Here is a 24,747-nt window from a genome sequence, read left to right as displayed (position 1 = left end):
TAATATTCCTAGCAAAGTCCAGCTGATCAAACTTTTTTAGTTCCAAAACTATTTTAAAGTAAGATATTGTTCCAAAGACGCCTTTAAGAATAGTTTTGGAGAAAAAGGAGAAATGAAACTAGACTGTTAAAATCTCTTTTTTTCTTTTCCTAATTCTAATCATGGATGATGAACTAACAAAGGAAAGACTAGGATAGACTGTTTGCTTAGTAAGATCCGAAGGAGATACACTCACTGCAAATTCAGTCACTGACTGAGGTAGAGGATATGGGAACCAGTAGGAAAAGTGATACTTAGGTTGTATGGCTGCCCAACTTATAAAAACAACAACAACTCTGGGTAACTCACAACAATAAAACTCAGAACTACAAAACCCATAAATTATAAAGCTATAAAACCAAGTGGCTACTACTAATGATGAGGGTAAAAAAACTGATTCTGTTGATATTTTGGTAAACTAAGGCTGGCCACGTCATGTATTATAAAGCTGAAGAAATGCAACTTCTAAACTGGAGCACTCTGAGTCTCCATCAAGAATGACATTTTTCATTCATCCAGATTTAACTGTCAAATCCTGAGCATGGAAAAGTGATAAGGATACCCTTTATCAGATATTTACTTATGACAGAGTTTGTTTTTTGAGTAAAGCCACATAACCAATCCAAAGAGAAACTTTTTATTGTATAATCATGTTGATCAAGGTTTGAGCAGTTGTGCAGGAGATGCATTATACTCTTCTCTTGATGCAACAGCAAACTAGGACATTTAAAGGCTTTGTAGAAGTAATAATATCTGGCCAAAGTGAGCAAAGAGTACAAGTAATCAAAGTAGGCAAAGAGAAGAAGTAGTTTGGTCTAGTGGTTAAGGCACCAGAAAGCATTAGAAAACAAGAGATTGTCAGTTCAAGTCCCACCTTAGTCATCAAAGTCAGCTGAGTGACCTGGACCAGTGCCCTTTCTTAGCCCAACCCAACCTCACAAGATTGTTGTAGGGAAAATAGGAGAGGGAATTTATTTGCCACCTTAGTAATAATAAAGGTGGGATTTAAACAAATAAATAAAATCTTGATTATTATGTGTAGAAATAAGCTTAAAAGAATCTTGCCACGTGACTCATGGATTCATTCCAACATTACAATATCTTAGTAGTCTACAACTCCATTATGTACTGTGAGTTATACCAAGTTTATAGGACAGCGTATATTTTCCCTTTATTAGAGAGATTGCCAGAGCGGGCAGACAATTTTTATGTAGGCTTTCTCCTCCAAGACTCAAACCCTTCTTTCACACATGCAGTGGCAAAATACTGTGTTGCGGCAATGTCCACAAGAAAAAAATTGGTTACAGATTTATAGTCGTCAATTTGTGCCAATTTTTTGGAGATATCTCTAATAATGTTTGGAACATTATATTTACTCACACATTAATCGGCTATCCACTCACATAAATTAGGGAGTGACCCTAACATTTTAAGAACATGTATTTTCTTAACAGGGATGTTATTATTTACTATTAATGTTAGTACTATTTTTATTATTATTATTATTACTATTATTATTATTATTTAATATATTGTAAAAAGTGATGGCTATTGCTGGTCTACGACCGTAATAAAATTTATTATTATTATTATGCCATACCCACATCTAGCACTACCCTCAAATCTTGCCCTGACTTAATTTCAAAATTTATGTCTGAGACAAATGAACTGCACAAAATGTGCACTGAAACAGGGGGCTTAATTCATTCCTCAACCCAGCAGCAGGTGGAAGTATTGCTTTAATTCTGCCATTAAATGGACAACTGTTCAGGTGTCTTCAGCTACAACATTCACATTTTATTTTGGGTATGCTTGGAAGTTATGAGGGCCTTGTGTTCGAAATCTCTTTTGCTTTACCTTTTTCATCAAAGGCACTGCAAGAAAACAGGTGACAACAGCTGGGGTGTCTACGCCTTTCTGTGGAACTTTCAGAGGACACATTCCTTGTAAACTATATATATAAATCTTCTGTTCCTGCAGGAGATGAAAAGAAAGCGGATTTCAATAGTGTTTACGCTGCCCCCTTTCCCAAGGATGAAAATATGGAGAAATCGTTTGAAAGAAAAAAAACGGAGAGTTATCTATCTCAATGTGGACAAAATCAAAAGTTTAATGATAAAGCTTCCTGTGTATCTATGGAGATTCTCCATCATCCAGGTCATAGTTGTCCCAAAGGTGCTTTTTCACAAGGCAACTGGACTTTCCTGTTTTTCTTTGACGACGTTTCGCTTTTCATCCAAGAAGCTTCTTCAGCTCTGACTGGATAGTATGGAATGGAGCTCTCAGAGCTGAAGAAGCTTTTTGGATGAGAAGCGAAATGTCTTCAAAGAAAAAAAAAATCTAGTTGCCTCGTAAAAAGCATCTTTGGGCTTCCTGGGCATCCATTTCTTAAATTGCAATCGCCATTTTTGTTTTCCTTTACTGTCTCTTGTCAAGAGGAGAATGTAGGGATACAAGTGACATGGAATGTAAGCTACTCATTTGAAACCTCGGTTCCAGTAATTTCTAATCATACTGTCACCGAGAAAAGGAGATTGACTTATTCTTCAAAGCAGCAGAGGGGCCAGACAAGAAGTAACACCTGGAAGATTATTGAAGAGACATCCAGCCTCGAAATACACAGAAATTGTCTGACAGCGAAAACCACTGATCAGTGGAACAGCTTTCCTCCAGGAGTGAGTACTCCATCACTAGAGGTTTTAAAAAATAGACTGGGCATGGTATAAAGTCTCCTGCCTTGAGCAAGGGTTGGACTAGAAGACCTTCAAAGTCTTTCCAGCCTTGTGATTCTATATTCTACATCTGACCAACTTGACAATCAGTTTAGCAAATTTCATGGCTAAAGCTCTCCAATCCTTATAATCAAGTTCAATTTTTTTTCCAATTTATTATTACAGCTGAAGGCCAACACATAAATTAAACATTCAAATAAAACAAAACTAAACAGAACCGCCAACACAAGAAGAGTTCAAATTCAGAAGACATGGGATGAGACATACCTCTGTTGCGGTCCAAAGAGAATTCTGAAGTTTCAACTGGCAGCATAGCTTCATTCCTGGACAACTCATTTTGGAAACCTCTATGAATCCTTTCTCTGTATTTACTACGGTGTAGTTCCTGAAATCAGGAAGGGGAATGAAATCAAAAGGCACCACCACCAGCAGGACAGCCTCAGTGGGAGGCAAAGAAAAAACACAACTCTGTGTGGGTTTGATTTTTTTCCCCTAAAAATACATCTCATCATAGTTTATTGATCAGATTATTGCATGGCTTTTTCTCCCAGGAGATTACAAAGCATTCCCTCCTCTCACTTTTCCACATGTGACGTACGTTGGATTAAAATAAGACTACATGGCCCAGAGGACTTTCATACTTGAGGATAATCTTGAATTTGGTTCTCCCTATCCTAGCCCAACTCCCTCATCATCATGCCACACCAGTTCCTATGGTCACCATTTAGTTCTTATTATTCCTCCTCCTGATATAAGAACATAGTTCCCTCACTTTGGAGAGAAGAAGGACATGTAATTTAGCAAGATAACTGTGGATACAAAATCAGGATCTGCAAAAGAAACTAGCCGAGACTATAAAATTTAAAAGGAAAATACTTAGGGACTTTCTGCTGATACCAGACTGAAAAGATGATGTTTTCTGGATTTTGTTTATGGATAACAGGTGGGCTATGGGATGAAAAAATGAATGCATATAACTTTAGAAAGTAAATTTGTTTATATTTGTGATGAAGTTTGGTAGTCGATAGATGATAGATAAATAAGATAGATAGATAGATAGATAGATAGATAGATAGATAGATAGATAGATAGATAGATGAAAGACAGATAGATAGAGATAATAGAGACAATATACAGATAACACAATATCTTTATTATTCTTACTTTTCTTTTTCTTTCATTTCTTTTTGCTTGCACTTTTTATTTCAATTTCTTTTCTTTAAGTTCAGTTTGTATTGTGGAATCAAAATTCATGTACATATGTATATCCAGTAGCACTGGACTAAGGCAATCTTAGCCTTTAGCCTTCTTAGTGCCTTTTCATTATTATTTGTGTTTTTTATCATTTTTTTTTATCAATCAGAATAGAGCTGGAAGGAATCTTGAAGGTCTTCTAGTAGTCCAACCCTCTGCTTAAGCAGAAGACCCTATATCATTTCAAATAGGTGGCTGTCCAGTTTTTTCTCTTTTTTCCTTTCCCCCTTTTTTTTGCCCCAGTGTGAACCCCAAATCTTTGTTTTCCTGGCCCAGCAAATCTAACGTTGTGTGCTGAAGTTCTGCACTTCCCCAACTCTGATTCTTGTCCTGCTGCCCATCTTCCATGCCCACAATTTATGTATGTAACCCAATCTGAAGTTTATCCATAATGTTTGTAGATCTATCTTCAAACATTATATGAGCAGAACGTATCCAAAGAGGAACAAAGAACTTGTTTTTCCACTAACCCACAAGAAGATGATTCTGTTTGTGTTTGCAGGGGGAAAACCGCAAAGAACTCATAAATTTAATCACTGAATACTGGACATCTTTAAAAGACTGGAGACAAAAAAGACACTATGCAGCTAAATATTTGAATCAGATGTGCTCTCTTGGTTTTCTGCCCTGCGTGAAAACACACAAACGAAACAGTGAAGTATGGGGACTGTTGAAACCTTTTGAAAATGAGTAATCCATTATTCTCAACCTGGTCAGTTTATCTTGGTAGTGTATATAACGGTCATTTTATTAGCACATTCACAGGGCATTTGTAAGGAACTTATAAACGGTTAAGAAACCCTTTTGAGGGAAGCATGGATACTGTAAGTTGCCAAACATGGAAGGTTCAAACTGAAAACGCAGATGGTTCTTTTTCTAATGGCCCAATAGATCATGTTCTTCTATTACGGAATAGGACAACTCTCCACAACCCACTCACCATAGGACAATTCAGCAATTCAATTTAATTATTTAAAACAATTTTAAAAATTATTTTAACTTTTCTCATTCACATTTCATTTTGTCCCTTTTTTTTGCATCCTTTATTTAATGATTCTATTCCACCATTTCTTCGATTAGTGTAACTCTTGACTCGTGGTAAGTTGGTCCTGGTGAGTTTTTGTAAATGTCGTCTATTAATGAGACCAAATGGACCATTGATTTCTTTCCTATTTGGGCCACCCAGCAGATCTCAGATATTGCATCAGCTACCCTCCATAGGATGCCTTCCATATGGGTGGGGAACTAATACCCATCATTTCCAGCTAGCAAACTAAAGGCCATGTTCTTCAGGACCTACAGGCAATAATGGTCTAACCCATTATCATTTTCAGTCTGAACAAAACAAGTCACAGGTACTAACAGAAGAAAATATTTGTAGTCACAGGGTTGAATTGTGGGGTCTTTGGCGCTCTCTAAGCTTGAGAGTTTTCTTACAAAAAAGAAGAAGAAGAAGAAGAAGAAGAAGAAGAAGAAGAAGAAGAAGAAGAAGAAGAAGAAGAAGAAGAAGAAGAAGAAGAAGAAGAAGAAGAAGAAGTAGAAGAAGAAGAAGAAGAAGAAGAAGAAGAAGAAGAAGAAGAAGAAGAAGAAGAAGAAGAAGAAGAAGAAGAAGAAGAAGAAGAAGAAGAAGAAGAAGAAGAAGAAGAAGAAGAAGAAGAAGAAGAAGAAGAAGAAGAAGAAGATGATGATGGAAGGGACTTTGGAGGTCATCTAGTCCAACCCTCTGCTCAGGCAGGAAACCCTATACCATTTCGGACAAATGGCTGTCCAGTCTCTTCTTAAAAACCTCCAGTGTTGGAGCATTCACCGCTTTTGGAGGCAGGTTGTTCCATTGGTTAACTGTTCTAAGTTTCTCCTTAGTTTAAGGTTGCTTCTCTCCTTGATTCGTTTCCATCCGTTGCTTCTTGTCCTGCCTTCAGGCGCTTTGGAGAATAGCTTGATGTTTCATTACCCAACCAGGTAACTTCAGTGGTGAGTTGATGATGTTACGTAGTCTGGTTATGAAATGTCTGCAAGAAAACCTCTAAGCTCAGAGAGCACCAAAAGACCCCACAAATCACAGTGTTTGGGATAAGAAAGAGGGCGAAGAAAAAACTTCGCACAGTATTTGAGGACAGGTTCATTATCAACAGCTATTAACAGAAATACTGAACAAACTATCTATTTACATTGCAGAGAACATAAGGAAAGTTTTTTTTTTAAAAAAAATAAATAAATACAAACCTGGTATCTTCTTTTTCATCCCAGAATACCACGGTGTGGTCCTGTCCTTCAGAAGAAAAGAAGGACTGTTTCCCACATGGCAACAAATACATGAATGTGGCAAAGGAAGGACTTTTCATTTGCCCTATTACCGAAATGGCTACGGGCCGCTGTATAAAAGAAAGGTTAGACTTGAAGAATAAAGTTTATATAACAATCTACCAATCACTGTTTAGATTTATAGGCTGGATTTACCCCAAATGCTAAGCCATCAAGGCTGCGGCTTGACCAATAAACCATAGTTTAAAGAAACCCATTATTTAGCCTGACATGTGCACCCATCTTATGAAACAATCAGGCCGAAGCATCCACTAAGGGACAATGTGAGTGTGGTAGCAACGATCAACCAAAAAAATAGATTAAAATTAGGTTTCTGTAACTTAACGCCTTGCAGATGTACTGAACCACCATTGCAGTGTCTCACTCAAATAGTTGACTGAGACAATGTGATTTTTTTTTTATCTGACATACATGGATAACTTTAACCTGGACAAGGCGAATTTTAGGGATCCCCAACTTGTTATGCTCTACAGGTAGTCCTTGACTTACAACCACAATTGAGCCCAAGTTTTCTGTGGCTAAATGAAACATTTGTTAAGTGAGTTTCGTCCCATTTCTACGTCCTTTCTTGCCACAGTTGTTAAGGGAATCCCTCCAGTTACAAAGCTAATGACATAGTTGTTAAGTGAATCTGGCTTCCCCATTGATTTTGCTTGTCGGCAAAGGGTGATCACTGGGACAGCGCAACCATCATAAGTACATGTCAGTTGCCAAGCATCTGAAGTTTGATCACGTGATCACAGGGAATGCTGCAACGGTCGTAAGTGTGAAAAACGATCATAAGCCACTTTTTTCAACGCTGTTGTAACTTCGAACGGTCACTAAATAAAACTGTTGTCAGTTGGGGACTCCCTGTAGTTTTGGTCTCAAAGAATCTTGGGCGTCCAGCATTCGAGTTCAGAATGATTCTATCTACCGTATCTTTTCTTTATAGGGTTTCCCCTGAGCACCCAATTGACCACTGTTAGATACAGGATGCTGGCCAAGCTGAGTTCTTTACGTTTCGACAGCTCAGAATGAGATCGGACATCTCTGCCTACACACCGACAATCCTCTTGTACCTTTTCAGGTTTGGTGTCCCAACACTCCATCATGAGAGCCTGCAGCCGGTGGAACTGTACTTCCTCTGCCTGGCCCAGGACAGGCCGAACCCCCTTGGAGAGTTTCTTTGAAATTTGCAGCTGATGCTGTCCCAGGGTGGGACGTTGCCCTGATAGCAGCTCATACAACACCATTCCATATGAAAACATGTCCACCTAGGCCACAAAGAGAGAGAGAAACTTTGATTCAGAGTCCCGGCCGTGGGGAAAGCTAGGAAACGAGCATCACCTCTGCAGAGCTTTCTGATCCCACCAGCCTCAACCTGCATTTGACTGTGGGACTTGTGTTTCACCGGGTTGCTTCCCCCTTCCTTTGAACATCCCTTTTTGGGTTTCCCTTTATTTCCAAAGCCTGGAATAACAATCAGTGCAAAGGAGAGGGGGAAAAAAACCCAATAGGGGAAAAAGATGCAATTAAGATGCAAAATTAAGAGACACTGGGGAAAAGCACTGTGTCACACTTCCACATGAAACGGATGCAAACCCCATTTAAAAGGGAATGGAATCTAAGTCGGACCAAACTGCATTTTTGTATGTTCAGCCGCACAGCTAACCAGAGAAGGCATTGACCCGCCACCAACCCCACCAGCAATTCTCCTCCCAATGGACCTGATCTGATGTAACCTCTCCATCACAAGCCCCTCACTGATGACTCACACCTGACCCATCACAAGACCCATCCTTGAGACAGCCACACCTGAAGCCCTTATAAACAGAAGAACATGGACAATGATATCCTCTAAACTCCGCTGAAGATTTTACCTAGCCTGGTAACAAAATATTCAGAAACCAAGCCACAAGCTCGGAGAGCAAACCTTCACCCTCACTTTCGTATGTCGAGGTGTCCTAACGTTTAAGTCAGAGGACAAGAAATATTTTTATAAAGAGCAGCTTGCAAAAAAGATTGATCAGTCAAGAACCTATAGTTTCGCTTCTTGTCGTGTTGATGGGAAATCGGATCTTGATTCTGGCTCATATATGAGCCAGGAACTCTAGTTTGAATGGCACGGCAGCTTTCCCTCCGGTACCTTTTCGTCGTAGACAATGCGAGGTCGTATCTCTGGAGCCTGATAGCCAGGGGTGCCCTCCACCCCCAAAGCTCCTTCGTGGAAGGACTGCCGAGAAATCCCATAGTCGGATAGTTTGATGTTGATGCTTTCCTTTACGTCCAAAGACCACACCAGGATGTTGTCAGATTTCAAGTCGCAGAAAATGATCTTCTTCTTGTGAAGGTAGGCCAGGCCTGCTGCAATCTGATAGGCGACCTTGAAGGTCAGCATGGGTCCCAAAGGTACAAAGGAAGCCCCTGGAAGAAAAGACAGGAGAAAAGGCCCTCAGATTGTCAGCTGCACCGATGTCCCCTTCTTCCTCCAGGGGTGCAAAGGTAGGCGGGGAAGACCTTAGGAGAATGGCTGAAGAGATGCTGTCAAGGGAATGGTCAGATTAGGATAGGATAGGATAGGATAGGATAGGATAGGATAGGATAGGATAGGATAGGATAGGGTAGGGTAGGGTAGGGTAGGGTAGGGTAGGATAGGATAGAATAGAACAGAACAGAACAGAATAGAATAGAATAGAATAGAATAGAATAAGGAATAGAATAGAATAGAATAGAATAGAATAGGAATTTAGAATAGAATAGAATAGAATAGAATAGAATAGAATAGAAATTTAGAATAGAATAGAATAGAATAGAAATTTAGAATAGAATAGAATAGAATAGAATAGAATAGAATAGAATAGAATAGAATAGAATAGAATAGAATAGAATAGAATAGAATAGAGCTGGAAGGGACCTTGGAGGTCTTCTAGTCCAGCCCCCCGCTCAAGCAGGAGAACCTATACCATCTCAGACAAAAGACTGTCTAGCCTCTTCTTAAAAATCTCCAGTGATGGAGCGCCCATGATTTCTGGAGGCAAGCTGTTCCACTTGTTAATTATCCTCACTGTTAGGAAGTTTCTCCTTAATTCCAGGTTGCTTCTCTCTTTGGTCAGATAAAAGATAGCATAGCCCACAGCTGGATAATGGGTTGGGCAAGAAGCTCATAAGGGACTCCCCCTAGTTTCTTGGGCCGTATAGGAGACAGGAGGATTGTACTTTGTGACCTGTATTATTGGTGTTGACCTCCAGGGGTAAACCAGATATGAATGCCAACTAGATGAACTAATTCTACTTTATTACAAAGTAGAAATCTGAAAGTACAATTTTTTGGCTAAAGACCCCAAAGTGGACATGACTGGGCAGAAGATGTTTCTTTTACCTTTAGAGTTTTCTGACAGCACAGTAGTGAGGCTGCCCAAAGGAGCCAATTCTAAGGCCAAGCTGAGTGGGTGGATGCTGATCCCAATTAAGGAGACCACACATGGGTACTGCAGTGAATGGAGTATGCTGGCCTCCTGGCGGAACTCCGAGAAGCTCTTCATGGCATCCATCGCCTGTAGATGCCTCAGCATGGTGTCTAAGCAAAGAGAAACAGATGTGTATATAAAATCCACCCTCTTGGATCATATCCCAAGCCCATGAAATCCTGCATTCTCACAGGGGATGTCCAAATGACTCTTGCAAGCTGGTGGCCCAAGAGTTACTTTTGCAGGATGAATTTGCAAGCAGTGGTCAACTCAAAGTTGTTGCCCATGTTGCAATGCGCTGCTCTGAGATATAACAGAGACAGTCTTGCATCCTGCATTTTAATTATACTCAAGATGCTTTCAATACACAAGTGAGGAAGAAGGCAAGATGTGAGTCAAGATGACTTCATCTATTGTCTTTGTGAAAACCAAGTAAGAACAGAAGAGAGGTCTGCAGGAGAAAGCTTCAGCTCAGCAGAAGCACAGATCAATCAGTCAGTCAGTCAGTCCGTCAGTCAGTCAATCAGAATAGAGTGGAAGGGATCTTGAAGGTCTTCTAGTCCGTCCCTACTCAAGCAGTTCACCTTTTGTATTCCAGACAGATGACTGTCCAGTCTCTTAAAAATCTCTAGTAATGGAGCACTTACAACTTCTGGAGGCAAGCTGTTCCACTGATTAATTGTTCTCGTTGTTAACCAGGGGAACAGCGTGACTTCAGAAGTTGTGGCTGCTTCATCACTGGAGGTTTTTAAGATTCTTTCACAAATCCTCTGCATTCAAAACCACTTTTTCCCCAGTCCATACCTCCACACCACATCTTTCTTCTTGTTTCTCATCTGCAGCAAGCAAGTTGGAGGTATCTGCTTTTAATTCCTATTTGCCTGTTTCCATAAACTGGGCTCCGGCAGTCAAAACCCGTATCCCTTGTTCTCTTAATAGAGATAGTTTCTAGATAAGGTCTAAAACAGGGACTCCCCAACTTTGGCAACTTGAAGAGTTGTGGATTTCAACTCCCAGAGTTCCTCAGTCCAGACATTCTGGCTGAAGAATTCTGGGAGCTGAAGTCCACAGGTCTGGAAGTTGCCAAGGCTGGGGACCCCTGCTCTAAAAGCTATATTTAAACAGGTGCTGCTGATCCTGGAAAGAGGCGCAACATTTGCATATATGTGGAAGGAGAAAAAAAAAACCAACACTCTTCCACATTGGTCAACTCTGGGCTCATTACCTCCTGCTGAATTGGCAGAAATCTTGTATTTTTTAATCTGAAAACGCTTGACCGCTACCGGTTTTCCTTGATATTGTGCCCGATATATAATCGTTCCACTTCCTCCTTGGCCGAGGATACTGTTTTCATTTTCTACGTATTCCAGTTTGCTATTTTCCAAGAATAATCTGCCAAGCATACCGAATGAAGCAAAGAGAGAAATGGGATTATTAAGCAACTCCGGTAAATGGAAGCCAAGATTTAAGATCACCCGTTTCTCCTCTTCCTAATCTCCCAGAACAGACAGTGCCCACTTCCCTGGCCAAGATGAGTCTTCTTTTTTCTCTCCAGCCATCTGCTGGCTAGAAGATAACATATTTCGTAATTATCATCTTTGATAGACAGGCTGCTTTATTGGCAGCAGATAATGTATTGTTTTTTTTTTTAATGGATAGCGTCACTTCAAAGCAGAAGTAGGGGAGATCCCACCATTAGAAAACCAAGGAAACATTTTTTGGCATGCACAAGGTGATGATTTACGAGTGACAGCTTTTCCACCAGTTTTTCCTGGGACAGCATGTCTGTTTACATCAGAGATGCATAACTTTCTCCAGGTTGAGCTTCACACCTGGACTTGAGAAAGCTTTCAGAAGATGCTTTTCCCCCGCGCCGCAAATAGTGAGGGGGCTAGGATGAAAATAATATGAGATTTAATTTCATTTCTATTTAGATGTAATTAAAAACATGGCTCAATGTGTGGTTATTATTTTCATCTACTTTTTGGGCTGATGCCCAAAAAACTAAGCTGGGTTAGATGTGGCTAGGACTAGATTAGGACACCACTAGGAACTCCCAGGTTGTCAGATGGATTGTGAAATTAAAAAAAAAAATCCCAGAAAGAAATGAAAGTCAATTCTGAACTGCCGACAAAAAACCTGCTTGGTGTCACTGGTAGTCAAGCTTTTTGACATCTTCTATCACCCTAAAAGCTGCAATTTGATAACAATTTCAGGTGGTCATCTATCACTTGGACAGGTGGGATAGCTGTGGCCAAGCTACCCATTATTAAGTATAGCTAAATCAACTTGATACCACTTAATGTATTAACAGAATAACAGAGTTGGAAGGGACATTATCAAGGTGGTCTAGTTCCACTCAGCCTCTTCTTGAAAACCTCCAGTGATGGAGGATCCACAACTTCTGGTGGCAAACTGTTCCACTGATTAATTGTTCTAACTGTATTGAAAATGCAACTCCCCAAATTCTTCTTGTGGAAATTCTGGAAGTTGAATTTCTAACATATCTGAAGAACATCAGGCTGGAGCAGTCTGCTGGGGTAGACTAAAGTAGGCAGAAATATAAGCAATTTGCTGCTAACTTCACTCAAATTTGTATTCTTGTTCAAAGTAGGTGATTGAAAAAACAGGGTTGTATCTTTTCGTAGTCCAGGGAATGAAACTCCGAAATCTATAATTTTGGGAGAAAGAATGGGAGCTCCTTATTACCTGGCTGGAAAGTCCGTCATGAAAAGTTCAGGGACCAACTCCTGTAAAGGGACAGGTACAACTGGATGCAGGGCACAGGTGATGTGGTCCTGCTCAATGGCAGTGAGAAAACAGTCTTCCATATTGAAGTACTGTCCGTCTTCTTTGTTTGGGCTGTCTTCTCCATCCTGGGGCTTTGTGGTTGAACAGATGGGGCAAGGTACATATTGCTCCATGAGTAGAGTCCCATCACTTTCTGTGGCGGTGAGGGCTGGAAAAACATGATATATTTATTTATACATCAAACTTCTTAATAGCAATAGCATTTAGCACTTAGACAATAGCATTTAGCTCAAGGTTGACTCAGCCTTCCACCTTCCCAGGTCAGTAAAATGAGGACCCAGATTGCTGGGGGCAATGTGCTGACTCTGTAAACTGATTAGAGAGGGCTGAAAAGCACTGTGAAGCGGTATATAAGTCTAAGTGCTATATTGCTGTTGCTGATGTTTCCTTGCAACTGGCATCTGGAGCAAGACTGAGTCTTCAAAGCTAACAGTACAGATAATCCTCAGCATATTTTTCCTCTTTTTCAACAGGCTGTTGCCAGAATCACCTAATTCATGAAATCAATGATTTCACTCTTTGTTCTACATTTTTAGTACTTAGCTTCTTTGTCAGTTTAAACATCCCAAACATATTCTGATCAGAATTTGAATTTAGTTTTCCAAATGCCATTCCTTTCTTCTTTTTCATGCTTAACCAACGTTGAGAAATGATCAAAGCATTAACCTAATTAGTGGAGTAATAGGATGATTAGTTGATGAATCAATTTACTGAGGATGTTAAATGATCTGAATCTGCACTCAAAGAAAGACAACATTCTGAAATTAAAAACACAGTATTCTTTGATTTTCAATGATGCATGCATATTTCATAACTGACATTTCGGAAAAGGAGGAAATGCGTCTTCAAAATGCATTTTAGGATATTTTTTTTAGTTCTTTAGTTGTTTTTGAGTGCATGATCAGAGGCACGCAGGCACGCAGGCACGCACACACTTAGTATTGAATTTACCATCCTCAGGTTTATGAACTTTTTAAGTGAGCAATCATGTTAATATGACACAAGATGAAAACATTGATGCATTTTTCACAAACCATTCTGAAGTAGCCAATGCAATCTTTACAAATTTATAGTTGAAGTAAATCACCTGGTAGTGGGGTTGAATCGTGTTGAGTTATGGCTTTTTAAATAAATAATAATGGATTAGCTAGCTTCATACCAAAATGTAAACCACAAATTATGGCTTATATTCATAATATAGTATCCATAATGTCTGGCTCTTCTCATGGGTATTGAGCCAGAAAATTAAGGGAGATTATTTAAATAGTTTATGTGATTACTTTACCATAGGGATCATATCTCTGATATGATATATTTGCATTGTTTTGTTATATTTTATGTTTTTAGCTAATTATTAAGAGGGCAGATAGGCTAATGAATGATGGAATGAACGGATGGATGGATGGATGGATGGATGGATTCATTCAGTACAATAAGCCAAAACAGATCAAATCACATCATGGCTTCTTGTAATATGATCAGCCAGGGTGCTACATCCCTAAGGTTAACATGATATTTCAAGTTCCCAAAGATGATCTTTCAAAAGGCAACTGGTTTTTTTTTTTCCCCTGGAAGACGTTTTGCTTCTATCCAAGAAGCTTCTTCAGAAGTGACCAAACAAAGAAAGTCCAGCTACCTTTAAAAAAAAGCACCTTTGGGATAACCAGGACCTGGATGACTGAGAATCTCCATGGACATATTTCAAACCTGGGCCACTTCATCCCCATTTTAGCAGAAATGACCTGGAGATCATTCTTACCAGGAAACCATTGATCAATCAAAGAATTCACATGATCAGTGATGAAAGCCATGGCTGAAAAATCCCTCACATCTGACTGGCAGATGACTTTAATGCCACCACTTTTCTTCTTCTTCCAATTCACATCAGAGGACTCGACGCTGCCGGAATTAGAGCCAAGAGAAAGAAGGTTGAGAAGCTGATCCAACGGGAGGAGAATTGGGTATATTTGTATGTTTGCTTTTCCGGTGAGTCTCAGCAGCCAAGAAACCTCTGTTGTCTATTGTTATCTACTTGTTTTTTATTTACTTATTAGCTCTACCCCTTTCCTTCAAGTGCAAAAGGCCATGTTCCTAACGATGTGGCAGGTGACCCAGGTGTCTCATAGATTTGCTGTCTCCTACCCTTTTACTCCTTGCAACTCTCCTTGACTTACAGCAGTTCAAAGTTACAACAGCACTGAAAAAAAAAAAAGACTTGTGACCGTTTGTCACACGACCGTTGCAGCATCCCCATGGTCAGGTGATTAAGATTCGGACTCTTGGCAACTGACTCATATTTATGACGGTTGCAGTGATCCCCTTTTGGGACCTTCTGACAAGCAAAGTCAACAGGGGAAGCCGGATTCACTTAACAACCATGTTACTAACTTAACGACTGCAGTGATGTGCTTAAAAACTGTGGCAAGGAAGGTCGTAAAGGGGCGTAAAATTCACATAATAGCTGTCTCGCTTAACAACAGAAATTTTGGGTTCGGTTGTGGTCGTTAAGCCGAGGAGTACTTGTATTGCTAGGAACCGGACGCTCCACTTTAATTTCCCCTTATAATCAGAAAAGGGAAAAGGTTGGTAGCTGGAAATAAAACAGTGGGAGGTTATTTATACAGCCTTCTGTTGAACGCACAGCGTGAATCCTGAAATTGCTCTTCATTGTGTGAGGGTCAAAGAAATTTTAACATTTGCATTTGTGCCCTGAAAGGCGGTGCAGGAGAGCTTCTCAAACCCGCAGGACTTATTCTGCTTTCACTCGACCCCCGCAAATGTCTTCCAAACGGAAGAAGACTCAGAACAGTGCTTATGGGAACAATTCATATTGAGGATTAAAACATCTGGAGAAAACTCCTCAGTCTGGGACTGTGTTTCCAACCTCAGAATAGAGTTAGCTCAAAAAGCTGTTGATCTCAAAGAACAAAAAAACACAAAAGAAAACATTAGGGAGCCACTAGTTGCCGCAAGATGAAAGTTGTGTGAGCAGGAGAATACAAATATACAATAACTTTGGCCTCCAAACTTTCGGGCCTTAAAAAATGTGTAACCTTCATCAGTTGCAAATCTGAGGAAGGGTGGTTTTTTTGGGGGGGGTGGGGGGAAACTATAATTTTAGATTTTAGAATCACTAGTTTTAAAGTGGAAAGCTGGCCTTGAGAAAAATGGGAGGAGGAGGAGGAGGAGATTACCTATCATCATCCAAGGTATGTCTCCAGAGAAGACAGAGAACTGAAGTCAGAACTGAAGAAGCTTCCTGGATGAGGAGCAACACATTTTCAAGAAAAAACAAAGCACAGTTGCCTTTTGAAAAAACATCTTTGGGACATCTTCAGAGAAGATGCTAAGTTTCTTGCTGCTCCCAGGCAAAGCAGTGGCAATAGCTATAGGTAGCCCTTGCGATATAGCCACAACTGTGACAGGAATTTCTGTCGCTAAGCAATATGTTTTTTAAGTGAGTCATGCCCAATTTTATGACTTTTTTTGCTGTGTTCATTAACCAAATTACGGGCTCCTTAATCTGACTTCTCCCATGAGCTCTGCTTGTCAGAAGCCCTTGGGAAGATCACAGATGGTGATCACATGATTCAGGAACTTGTAAACTGTTGTAAATACCGTACATACGGGTTGTCAAGCACCCAAATTTTGATCCTGGGATCGCAGGGAGACTATAATGGTTGTATGTGCAAGAAACGACTGTAACTCACTTTTTCAGCACCGTTGTAACCTTGAATGGTTGTTAAAGGAATGATCATAAGTCAAAGACTACTGTAAAAAAAAGTTCGGTTCTAAGACTGAATGCATCAACATTTATTTTGGTCTTTTAGGCTGCAATTGTATTCACGGTTATTGGAGAGAAATCAATCAGAATAGAATAGAGCTGGAAGGGACCTTAGAGGTCTTCTAGTCCAGCCCTCTGTTCAAACAGGAGACCCTATATCATTTCAGACAAGTAGCTGTCCGATCTCTTCTTAAAAGCCTCAAGTGATGAAGCACCCACAACTTCTGAAGGCAAGCTCCACTAAACTTGGTAGAGTTAAAACCAACAGCACAGAATTGCTCATCAATTTAATTAAAACTAAGCAGCCAATGATACCATTTTATATGGTTCTGTACTGGCTCTAACCATGATTGTGAAAAATTAAGCTCATGTCTCTGCTTACCAAGAATTGTGAACGATAAGAGGTCATTTTAAAGTTCCATCTTACTTTGGGGTTTGGAAAGGAATGCCTTAAAACTGAATCCACCTTCTGTAATATTTACCTCAAATAGCCTCCATCAAAGGAGACAAACAGTCCTTCTTGCCAATAAATTGTGTGATTTCTTTTAACCCGGAATGTGCTACATCTGTTTCTCTGTATGCCTGTAAAGCTGTAGATTACAGAGCTTTTATTTCGGTTCTTGGTCACCCTCTTGTTTTCAAAGAACTAGAAAGAGGAAAAACAAATGGACATATTACAAAAAGAACTGTGCCAGATCAGTAATCAATAAAATAAAACCTTAGTAAGGCCACACCTGGAATAGTGCATTGAATTTTGGTTACATTACAAAAAATAGGTTGAGATTTTGAAAAAAGAAGAGCAACTAAGATGAGTCTGGAGGATAAAACATATGAGGAATGGTTGCTGGAATTGGATAAGTCTAGTGTAATGAAAAGAAGGACGAGGGATGACATGATAGCAGTGTTCCAGTATCTCAGGGGCTGTCCCAAAGAAGAGGGAGTCAAACTATTCTCCAAAGAACCTGAAGGCAGGACAAGAAGCAACGGATGGAAACTGATCAAGGAGAGAAGCAATCTAGAACTAACGAGAAACTTCCTGACAGTTAGAAAAATTAACCAGTGGAACAACCTGCCTCCAGAAGCGGTGAATGCTCCAACACTGGAAGTTTTTAAGAAGAGACTAGACAATCACTTGTCTGAAATGGTATAGGTTCTCCTGCTTGAGCAGGGGGTTGGACTAGAAGACCTCCAAGGTCCCTTCCAACTCTGTTATTCTATTCTATTCTATTCTATTCTATTCTATTCTATTCTATTCTATTCTATTCTACTCGACTCTACTCTACTCTACAATGAGAGGGTCAACTTATTTTCCAAAGTAACAGAAGGCAAGACGAGAAACAATGGATGGAAACTGATCAAGGAGAGAAGCAACCTGGAATTAAGGAGAAACTTCCTAACAGTGAGGACAATCCCTGAATCTCTTCCAACAATACAATGCTTCCTGCATTATCTCCTAATCATATGCAGATTTTTCTTTATACTTGTTTCAGTTTCTCCAAATCTTCTCCAGAACTGAATGCTATGCTCTAAGTAAAGTGTGCCTAGCTCAGAGGACAGTGAAACTATAGTAGTTTTATAATTTTGGGAAACTATATTGCTATTGGTGGCATGTTTTGCTTTTTTCCCCAGCAGTCATTCAGTCGCCTTGCGACTGAAGACCGCTGTTTTGCAAGCTTAGTTCTGGGGTGGTACCAAGAACACACCCTGCAGTGTTACCGGGAAATACTTCTTTCTTTTTTCCAAAATTTTATGTTTATAAGAGCCAACTATGGCCCTGAAATCTTGCAGAATTATTCCCAGTCCTGATACAAATCAACTGAACAGTCTGAAGTGATGACAAGATAATAACAAGATAACAAGATTGGGTGGCTAATTACACAGATTGCCCATGAAGTTAATGCCAATGTAATCAAGTGCTTAGAATTAACTAGTGCCAAATGTATTTCTATTATGTCTTCTGGAGAACACACACACACACACTGATTACAGGCATGCTTGAATCACTTTTGCTTTGTTCCATAATTGCGAAGGACGATTTTGGTGATTCTTGATGCCATCAAAATACCCTCCTTGGATTGGACCAAAATAATAATAAAAAGTGTGGTAGGGAACGATATATGCTGTAAGGGACTTAATTGAGTGGCATCTCCATTAGCAAACTCACATTTGGCTTCCTCTCCAACATTATTCCTGAAAACCCTGATTTCTGGCCTCTAGACCATAGACATTTGACCAATAATATTGTAAACTGCCCAGCTACCCTGCAGTAAGATGGAAGACCAATAAATTAGATAGGTAGGTAGGTAGGTAGGTAGGTAGGTAGATAGATAGATAGATAGATAGATAGATAGATAGATAGATAGATAGATAGATAGATAGAAAGATAGATAGGCAGACAGACGATATAGATAGATGATAGATAGAGATAAGATAGATAGATAGATAGATAGATAGATAGATAGATAGATAGATAGATAGATAGATAGATAGACAGACAGACAGACAGACAGACAGACAGACAGGAAAATACTGATGTAGACTGTTGAGATAAGATCCTACTCTAATTTCCCAGAGATTTTTTTTTCACAAATGTTACTGATTGCAGACAAGTTAACAGAGGCATTGAGAACTGAGCCTATAGCTAATTCTGATAGATTTGGTTCACGGACATGCTAGAAAATGACCACTATCTGGAAATTATCATGTTGTTGTTGTTATTATTATTAGACTCAGAGCTATCGCACATCAGAAGCAAAAACTTTTGTTGGCTCACAACAATCATAAGACATTCATAAGATCATTAACATAAGATCATAAGATATTCACAGCTGACGCTTTACATTCCATCCTAGACCGGAACGGATTATAGAAAAGAGAGCTGAGTTGCAATCACCAAGCTAAAGAGAAATGTATAATTCTATCTTTTATAATTGTACTTATCACTGCTGTAAAAAAGATTGGAAGCTACTTCTCTGTATCTTTTTTCTTTCTTTTCTATTTAGATTTTCTCTGTCTTTCATTTTAGCTCTGTCTTTGATTTCCTCTTTCTTCTTTTCTTTTTCTCACCTCATATTCGTTTCTGTCCCTTTTATCTTCTTAAACTGTTTAACCAAGTTAGATAAAACAATATATTCCATTGTGGATGGAGAAAATGCATTGCCAACACGTTTTTTGGTTCAACTTTTCATCACCCGCTGAAGTTCTTTCATCCACATACCTGAAGATCCATCTCTGCAAGACTGATCAGCATCCGGGCTATAAACCGTTGCCAAAACCCAACAGGGACAAAGCTCATCTTGAAAACTCTTTGGATGCTGTTTGTTGTCTGGTGGCGTAAGCCGTGAACATCAAAGGCTGGCTTGGCAGGAAGCAGGTGGGGCAGGAGATAACTGAAACCCAGTTAAAATTCAGATTATACAAGGTGCAGTTTTGGAAAGCAGAATTTCATTACCCTGGATGAAATATAAAGAACGATTGCTGGAATTGGGTATGTCTAGTTTAACGAAGAGAAGGACGAAGGGGGACATGATAGCAGTGTTCCAATATCTCAGGGGCTGCCACAAAGAAGAGGGAGTCAAGTTATTCTCCAAAGCGCCTGAAGGCAGGACAAAAAGCAACGGATGGAAACTAAGCAAGGAGAGAAGCAACCTAGAACTAAGGAGAAACTTCCTGACAGTTAGAACAATTAACCAGTGGAACTACCTGCTTCCAGGAGCTGTGAATGCTCCAGTACTGGAAGTTTTTAAGAAGAGATTAGACAACCATTTGTTTGAAATGGTATAGAGTTTCCTGCTTGAGCAGGCGTTGGACTAGAAAACCTCCAAGATTCCTTACAAGTCTGTTATTCTATTCTGTTCTGTTCTGTTCTGTTTGGTTCGGTTCAGTTCTACGTATACATCCCATTACTGTGTTGAATACTTCACTTTCAGATAGTTGTGTTCTAACGTCCTCTTTCTTACTTTCCCTCCCCAAAAAACTAGATTCTTCCCAAACTTTATAGTGTTTTATTAAGGCAATTGTGGGTTTTGTAGGTTGCGTTTTGAATTATGTGACTTTGCACAGTTCGATCCTGACAGGGCTCAAGGTTGACTCAGCCTTCTATCCTTCTGAGGTTGGTAAAATGAGGACCCAGATTGGTGGGGGCAAGAAGCTGACTCTGTAAACCACTTAGAGGGGGCTGTAAAGCACTGTGGAGCAGTATGTAAGTCTTAAGTGCTATTGCTATTGCTACAGTCTCGGAATACCCCTTAAACTAGAGATCTTTAGCACAGAATGCATTTATCTCTGTTAGAAGATTCCAAAATATGTTTCTTGGCTGATAAAACTGACAATTGTCTTTCTACAGGGTTGCAAACTGCTTATCCGACAATCCAGACACTAATCACCAATGATCCATCCTAAAGAGCTAATCATAGTAACAGTGTCAATAAAGAGCAGCATCATTTGAACCAAAAGGATCTGAAAAGGGTGGGGAAAGGAAGACGTGATGATCCTTGCTGTGATTTGTTTGGCAAGAAAAGAAGAGGAGGAGGAAGAAAGAACAAATGTGAAGAAAAAAAATGTGGTGTTTTTGTTTTTTTTTTAAGCCCCAAACTAAGCAGCTTCTGGTGTTTAGAGCAGCTTCTGACTCATAATTCAGAGAAGCTCATGAGGGCAGCACTGAAGAATCCCTTTCCTTAAGTCAAGTCCAACACAAATCTTTCTAAATTCTTTCTGGGGAATGCGAAAACTTGACACCCTATCTTCTTGGCAAAAAGACCTGCTAACGTGTCAACTTCATGTGCAGCGTTTATTTTGATTCTTTTAAGGCACTCCCTACAACCAGATGTCATAAACTGGGTTGAAGGGAAGGGAAATAGACCTTTGCAATAATGACTCATTCTATCACTAGTTCCAGAAAAGGTTGGACTGCAGTTCCTACCAACCAGCCAGTGGCAAGGGACTGTTGTATCTAGGTTCCCAATGCTTCCTGTATGTTTCTTTTAAGGTGGAATGCAAACATGTGCCATGAAGTATGGAGAAGTATTTAGAGTCAAATCCTGAGACCCATCACCATCATGAAGGTTTTCTCAATGCAAATAACAGCAAATGCGTAACTTCCCTGTTCTACTTCTGGAGAATTTTAATAGTTTGCACCATTTTGCCTCCTTCCTCCATCCCAATGGGAATTCAATGCTCAAAAAAATGAGGAATATCCCTTTGGTTTTTCCCACCGTTGGGAAAACTGTTCTGTAGACAACTGCTTGAAGAGATTCAGAGAAAAAACAGGAAGAAAGGGCTATCATTTCCCCCCAGCTGGCTACATAACCTCAGATATCATTGCTCCTTTTCCCTTATGCACAGTTACCTCTGTACATATTTTAGTTGTATATATTTTAGTTGTAACTTTGTCTATAAAATAAAGTGATCCTTCAGGGAGATAAATATGGGAAAATGTAAATGTGTATAAGAAAATAAAGGGCGAATGGCTTTGAAAAGTGCAAATATAACACAATAATGGTGCACAAGTTTAGGTCAGGGTTTTGAAAAACACATTCAATTGGATAAGCAATAGTGGTTTTGCTTACTCATAATAAATCGGTGAGAACATCATTCCTGCATGAAACCAAACCAATGCAATGTCCTAGCTGTAAGCACCTTGTCAAAAAGTGGGTTTTTTTTTTCCTGTGTGCCTAAGCTGGTTCCCTTACGATGAAATGGTTTCATGGTACCTTGTCTTTTTCAAAAATAACACTTTACTGTTAAAGTTGAGCGCAACTTCTGATGAGCATGTCCAGGTAGATTTCTTGGCAACAATAAGGAATCAGCTTTGCTGCTTACTTTTTTCCAAGAAGATTTTAAAAATTCTAGCTACGGCCCTATACAGTGGTATCTCAGCCCTAATCAGTAATTCATTCTTGAAGACTATAATTGACTTATACCGAGAAAACCACAACTTTTACTACGTGACCTGCCATTTTGGCTGGAAGAAATAACAAGTCACGAGGTAGCTGACATCAGCAAATTCTTCCTTGCATGTTGACTATTGGAAGAAAGACAAGTGCTGGATCAAGATTTCTGCTTCAAAACTCATTGAATACCAAATTTGACGAGTTTTGAAGCAGTTGACTGCTGAGATAGGACTGTAATATTCTGGAGGTCTCTCACCTAAGTACTGACCAAACCAGACCTGGCTTATCTTTTCAGCCCAAACAAGGTTAGCTAAGTGACAATCTTATTGTGACCTTTTCCCTCTTGTTTGCAAAAAGGGCTGGGAAACAGATGAACAGGAAGACTGACCCCCATCACAGCCAATAAACCACAAATATGAGTCTGGCTTTAACCACTGCTTGTTACGTTTGAGCTCAGAACACAGAGTTGGTTTTGTTTTTTTAGCCCCATATGGACATAAGAAGGTGAAATGGAAGGAAAATAACTCTAGAAATGGGCTGAATAAGCCACGAATACATGATTTATCAGACTGCGTATGGGATGGTTGACAAAGCATAGCCGAAACAAATTTCGGCTATGCAAAGGGCTTGAAGAAAAATTCCCTTGCATTTTTCTTTTAGTTTTCATTCCATTTGATGAAAGAGATCTTGCTTTAGACATTTTTCCAAAGGAGATTTTTTTGGGGGTGGTGGTGATGGTGGATTTTAATGGATGGAATTTGTGTGGAGATAAGATGGCCAAGGAGAATATGGGATGTTCTACGTTTCATACATGAACATCCCTGCAACTTCTCTGCCTTCCTATCATTCCATTAAATTCCAAAGGAAAAATAACTTTATTTTTTATTTCTCCCCCAGGGCTACTATCACCCCTAAGGCAGAACCCTTGTTTTGGGAAATCATTGTTGCATCTCTTCTTCTCTGGAACGAGTTTGGAAAAAGTTTCCATCTAAATTTGTCTCCACAAATATAGATAGTTCTCGACGTACAACTGTTCATTTAGTTGCAAAGTGACAAGTGGAAAAAGTGACTTAGGAGCATTTGTCCTCACTTACAACCACTCCACGGCTTCCCTGTGGTCATGTGATCCAAATTCAGACACTTGACAACTATTTATGAGGGCTGTAGTATCCTGGGGTCATGTGTGATCAATCTCCTTTTGTGACTTTCTGACAAGCAAAGTCAATGGGAAAAGCCAGACGCACTTGAGAACTGTGTGGCTAACTTAAGTGCAGTGATTCACTTTAAGCACTGTGGCAAGAGAGATCATAAAATGAGGCCAATTCACTTAGCAATTGTCTCCTTTAGCAGGAGAAATTTTGGGCTCAGTTGTGGCCGTAAGGTGAGGACTGCCTGTACACTGGGTCATTGGAAAAGGCCTTTTGTGCTTTCTGAGCCTGGTGTGTTTCAGCAAATCACCAAATCACAGGAGGAGGAGGAGAAGAAGGGAATCTGGAGTGACTTTTGGTTCTCTCAATCTCAGTCACTCCATTTGGACGACAATTACCAGTGTACCTGTTGTTAGCTATCGGCAACGCAATTTCAAACTTGGCCAGGAATTGGAAATACTGCTCTTCGGTTTCCTTGGTGAACCCCGTCCCGACCATCAACATCCGAAGGTCCTCAGCTTTGATCACGCCGTTCTTGGCAATTGACTTTGAGCTTTTGATGTTGAAGATTCTCTGCAGACATTCGGACAACCACACCGGGTCAAGGAAGAAGAGGTTCCTCAGCCCATGGCTTGTGTCTGGGAAATGCATCAGCGTCCCCGTTTCGATCAGGAAATTGATGGCTGTGGAGAAAGGAAGATATGACGAAGGGTGCCATTGCCTTTTGATTACCCCTGTCTCCTTATGACACAACAGGGAATGTACAACTATGATGCAATTGCAGCTCAGTCTTGCCACTACAAACTTGCCACTACAACTTTGCAAACACAGGCATAGTTTGTGAACAGAATCTCCTTGTACACTGTCAAGCACACTATACGCCTAGCCTCTGATAAGATTATTCCACGCATATATACCAGCCTGCATGTCTTCATAATCCTTGATGTCATTGGCTGGAGTTTTCTCAATGATTCCTTGTATTTCCTTGTCAGTGACGTATTGCACACTATCATTTTGGTTTCTCCTCTGTTGCTCTATTGTGATGGATACTTGAAGGCTCAAATAGCTCCTTGGGACCTGGTACATGAGAGTGCAAATCAATCAAAGCAATGTATCTACTCAGTTTTATATAGCACAGGTGGGATTCAGCCAGTTCTCACCATTTCGACAGAACCGGTAGCTATTTTTTTTTCTTGCCCAGGCCCAGAATGGACTTCCAGAAGCAGCATCCACACAGAGAACTGGTTGTTCACATATTTAAATCCCACCACTGGCACAGTCTGGTTGCTGAGACTAAGAAGGAGAAACCCCTAAACA

At 39.9% G+C, this 24,747-nt stretch overlaps 1 protein-coding gene across 4 annotated transcripts in view; it reads right to left on the bottom strand.

Annotated features, from left to right (window-relative positions):
- The window catches only part of LRRK1 (leucine rich repeat kinase 1), a 58,269-nt gene that overhangs the window by 5,434 nt on the left and 28,088 nt on the right, over positions 1-24,747 (bottom strand). For all 4 annotated transcript variants that reach the window (XM_039359095.1, XM_039359092.1, XM_039359094.1 and 1 more), the window contains 13 exons: positions 24,348-24,507; positions 23,837-24,113; positions 19,609-19,780; positions 16,874-17,037; positions 14,367-14,506; positions 12,506-12,755; positions 11,022-11,188; positions 9,709-9,906; positions 8,476-8,753; positions 7,409-7,603; positions 6,249-6,397; positions 3,039-3,156; positions 1,897-2,013 (listed from right to left, as the gene is read on the bottom strand). In XM_039359095.1, coding sequence (XP_039215029.1) covers positions 1,897-2,013; positions 3,039-3,156; positions 6,249-6,397; positions 7,409-7,603; positions 8,476-8,753; positions 9,709-9,906; positions 11,022-11,188; positions 12,506-12,755; positions 14,367-14,506; positions 16,874-17,037; positions 19,609-19,780; positions 23,837-24,113; positions 24,348-24,507 — 2,385 coding nt within the window. The remainder of the gene's footprint in view (positions 1-1,896; positions 2,014-3,038; positions 3,157-6,248; positions 6,398-7,408; positions 7,604-8,475; positions 8,754-9,708; positions 9,907-11,021; positions 11,189-12,505; positions 12,756-14,366; positions 14,507-16,873; positions 17,038-19,608; positions 19,781-23,836; positions 24,114-24,347; positions 24,508-24,747) is intronic.

This window comes from Crotalus tigris, unplaced genomic scaffold (assembly GCF_016545835.1).
Source record: "Crotalus tigris isolate CLP2741 ecotype Arizona unplaced genomic scaffold, ASM1654583v1 scf7180000019068.10715455, whole genome shotgun sequence".
Classification (NCBI taxonomy): Eukaryota; Metazoa; Chordata; class Lepidosauria; order Squamata; family Viperidae; genus Crotalus; species Crotalus tigris.
This window is presented reverse-complemented; position numbering and strand designations above follow the sequence as displayed.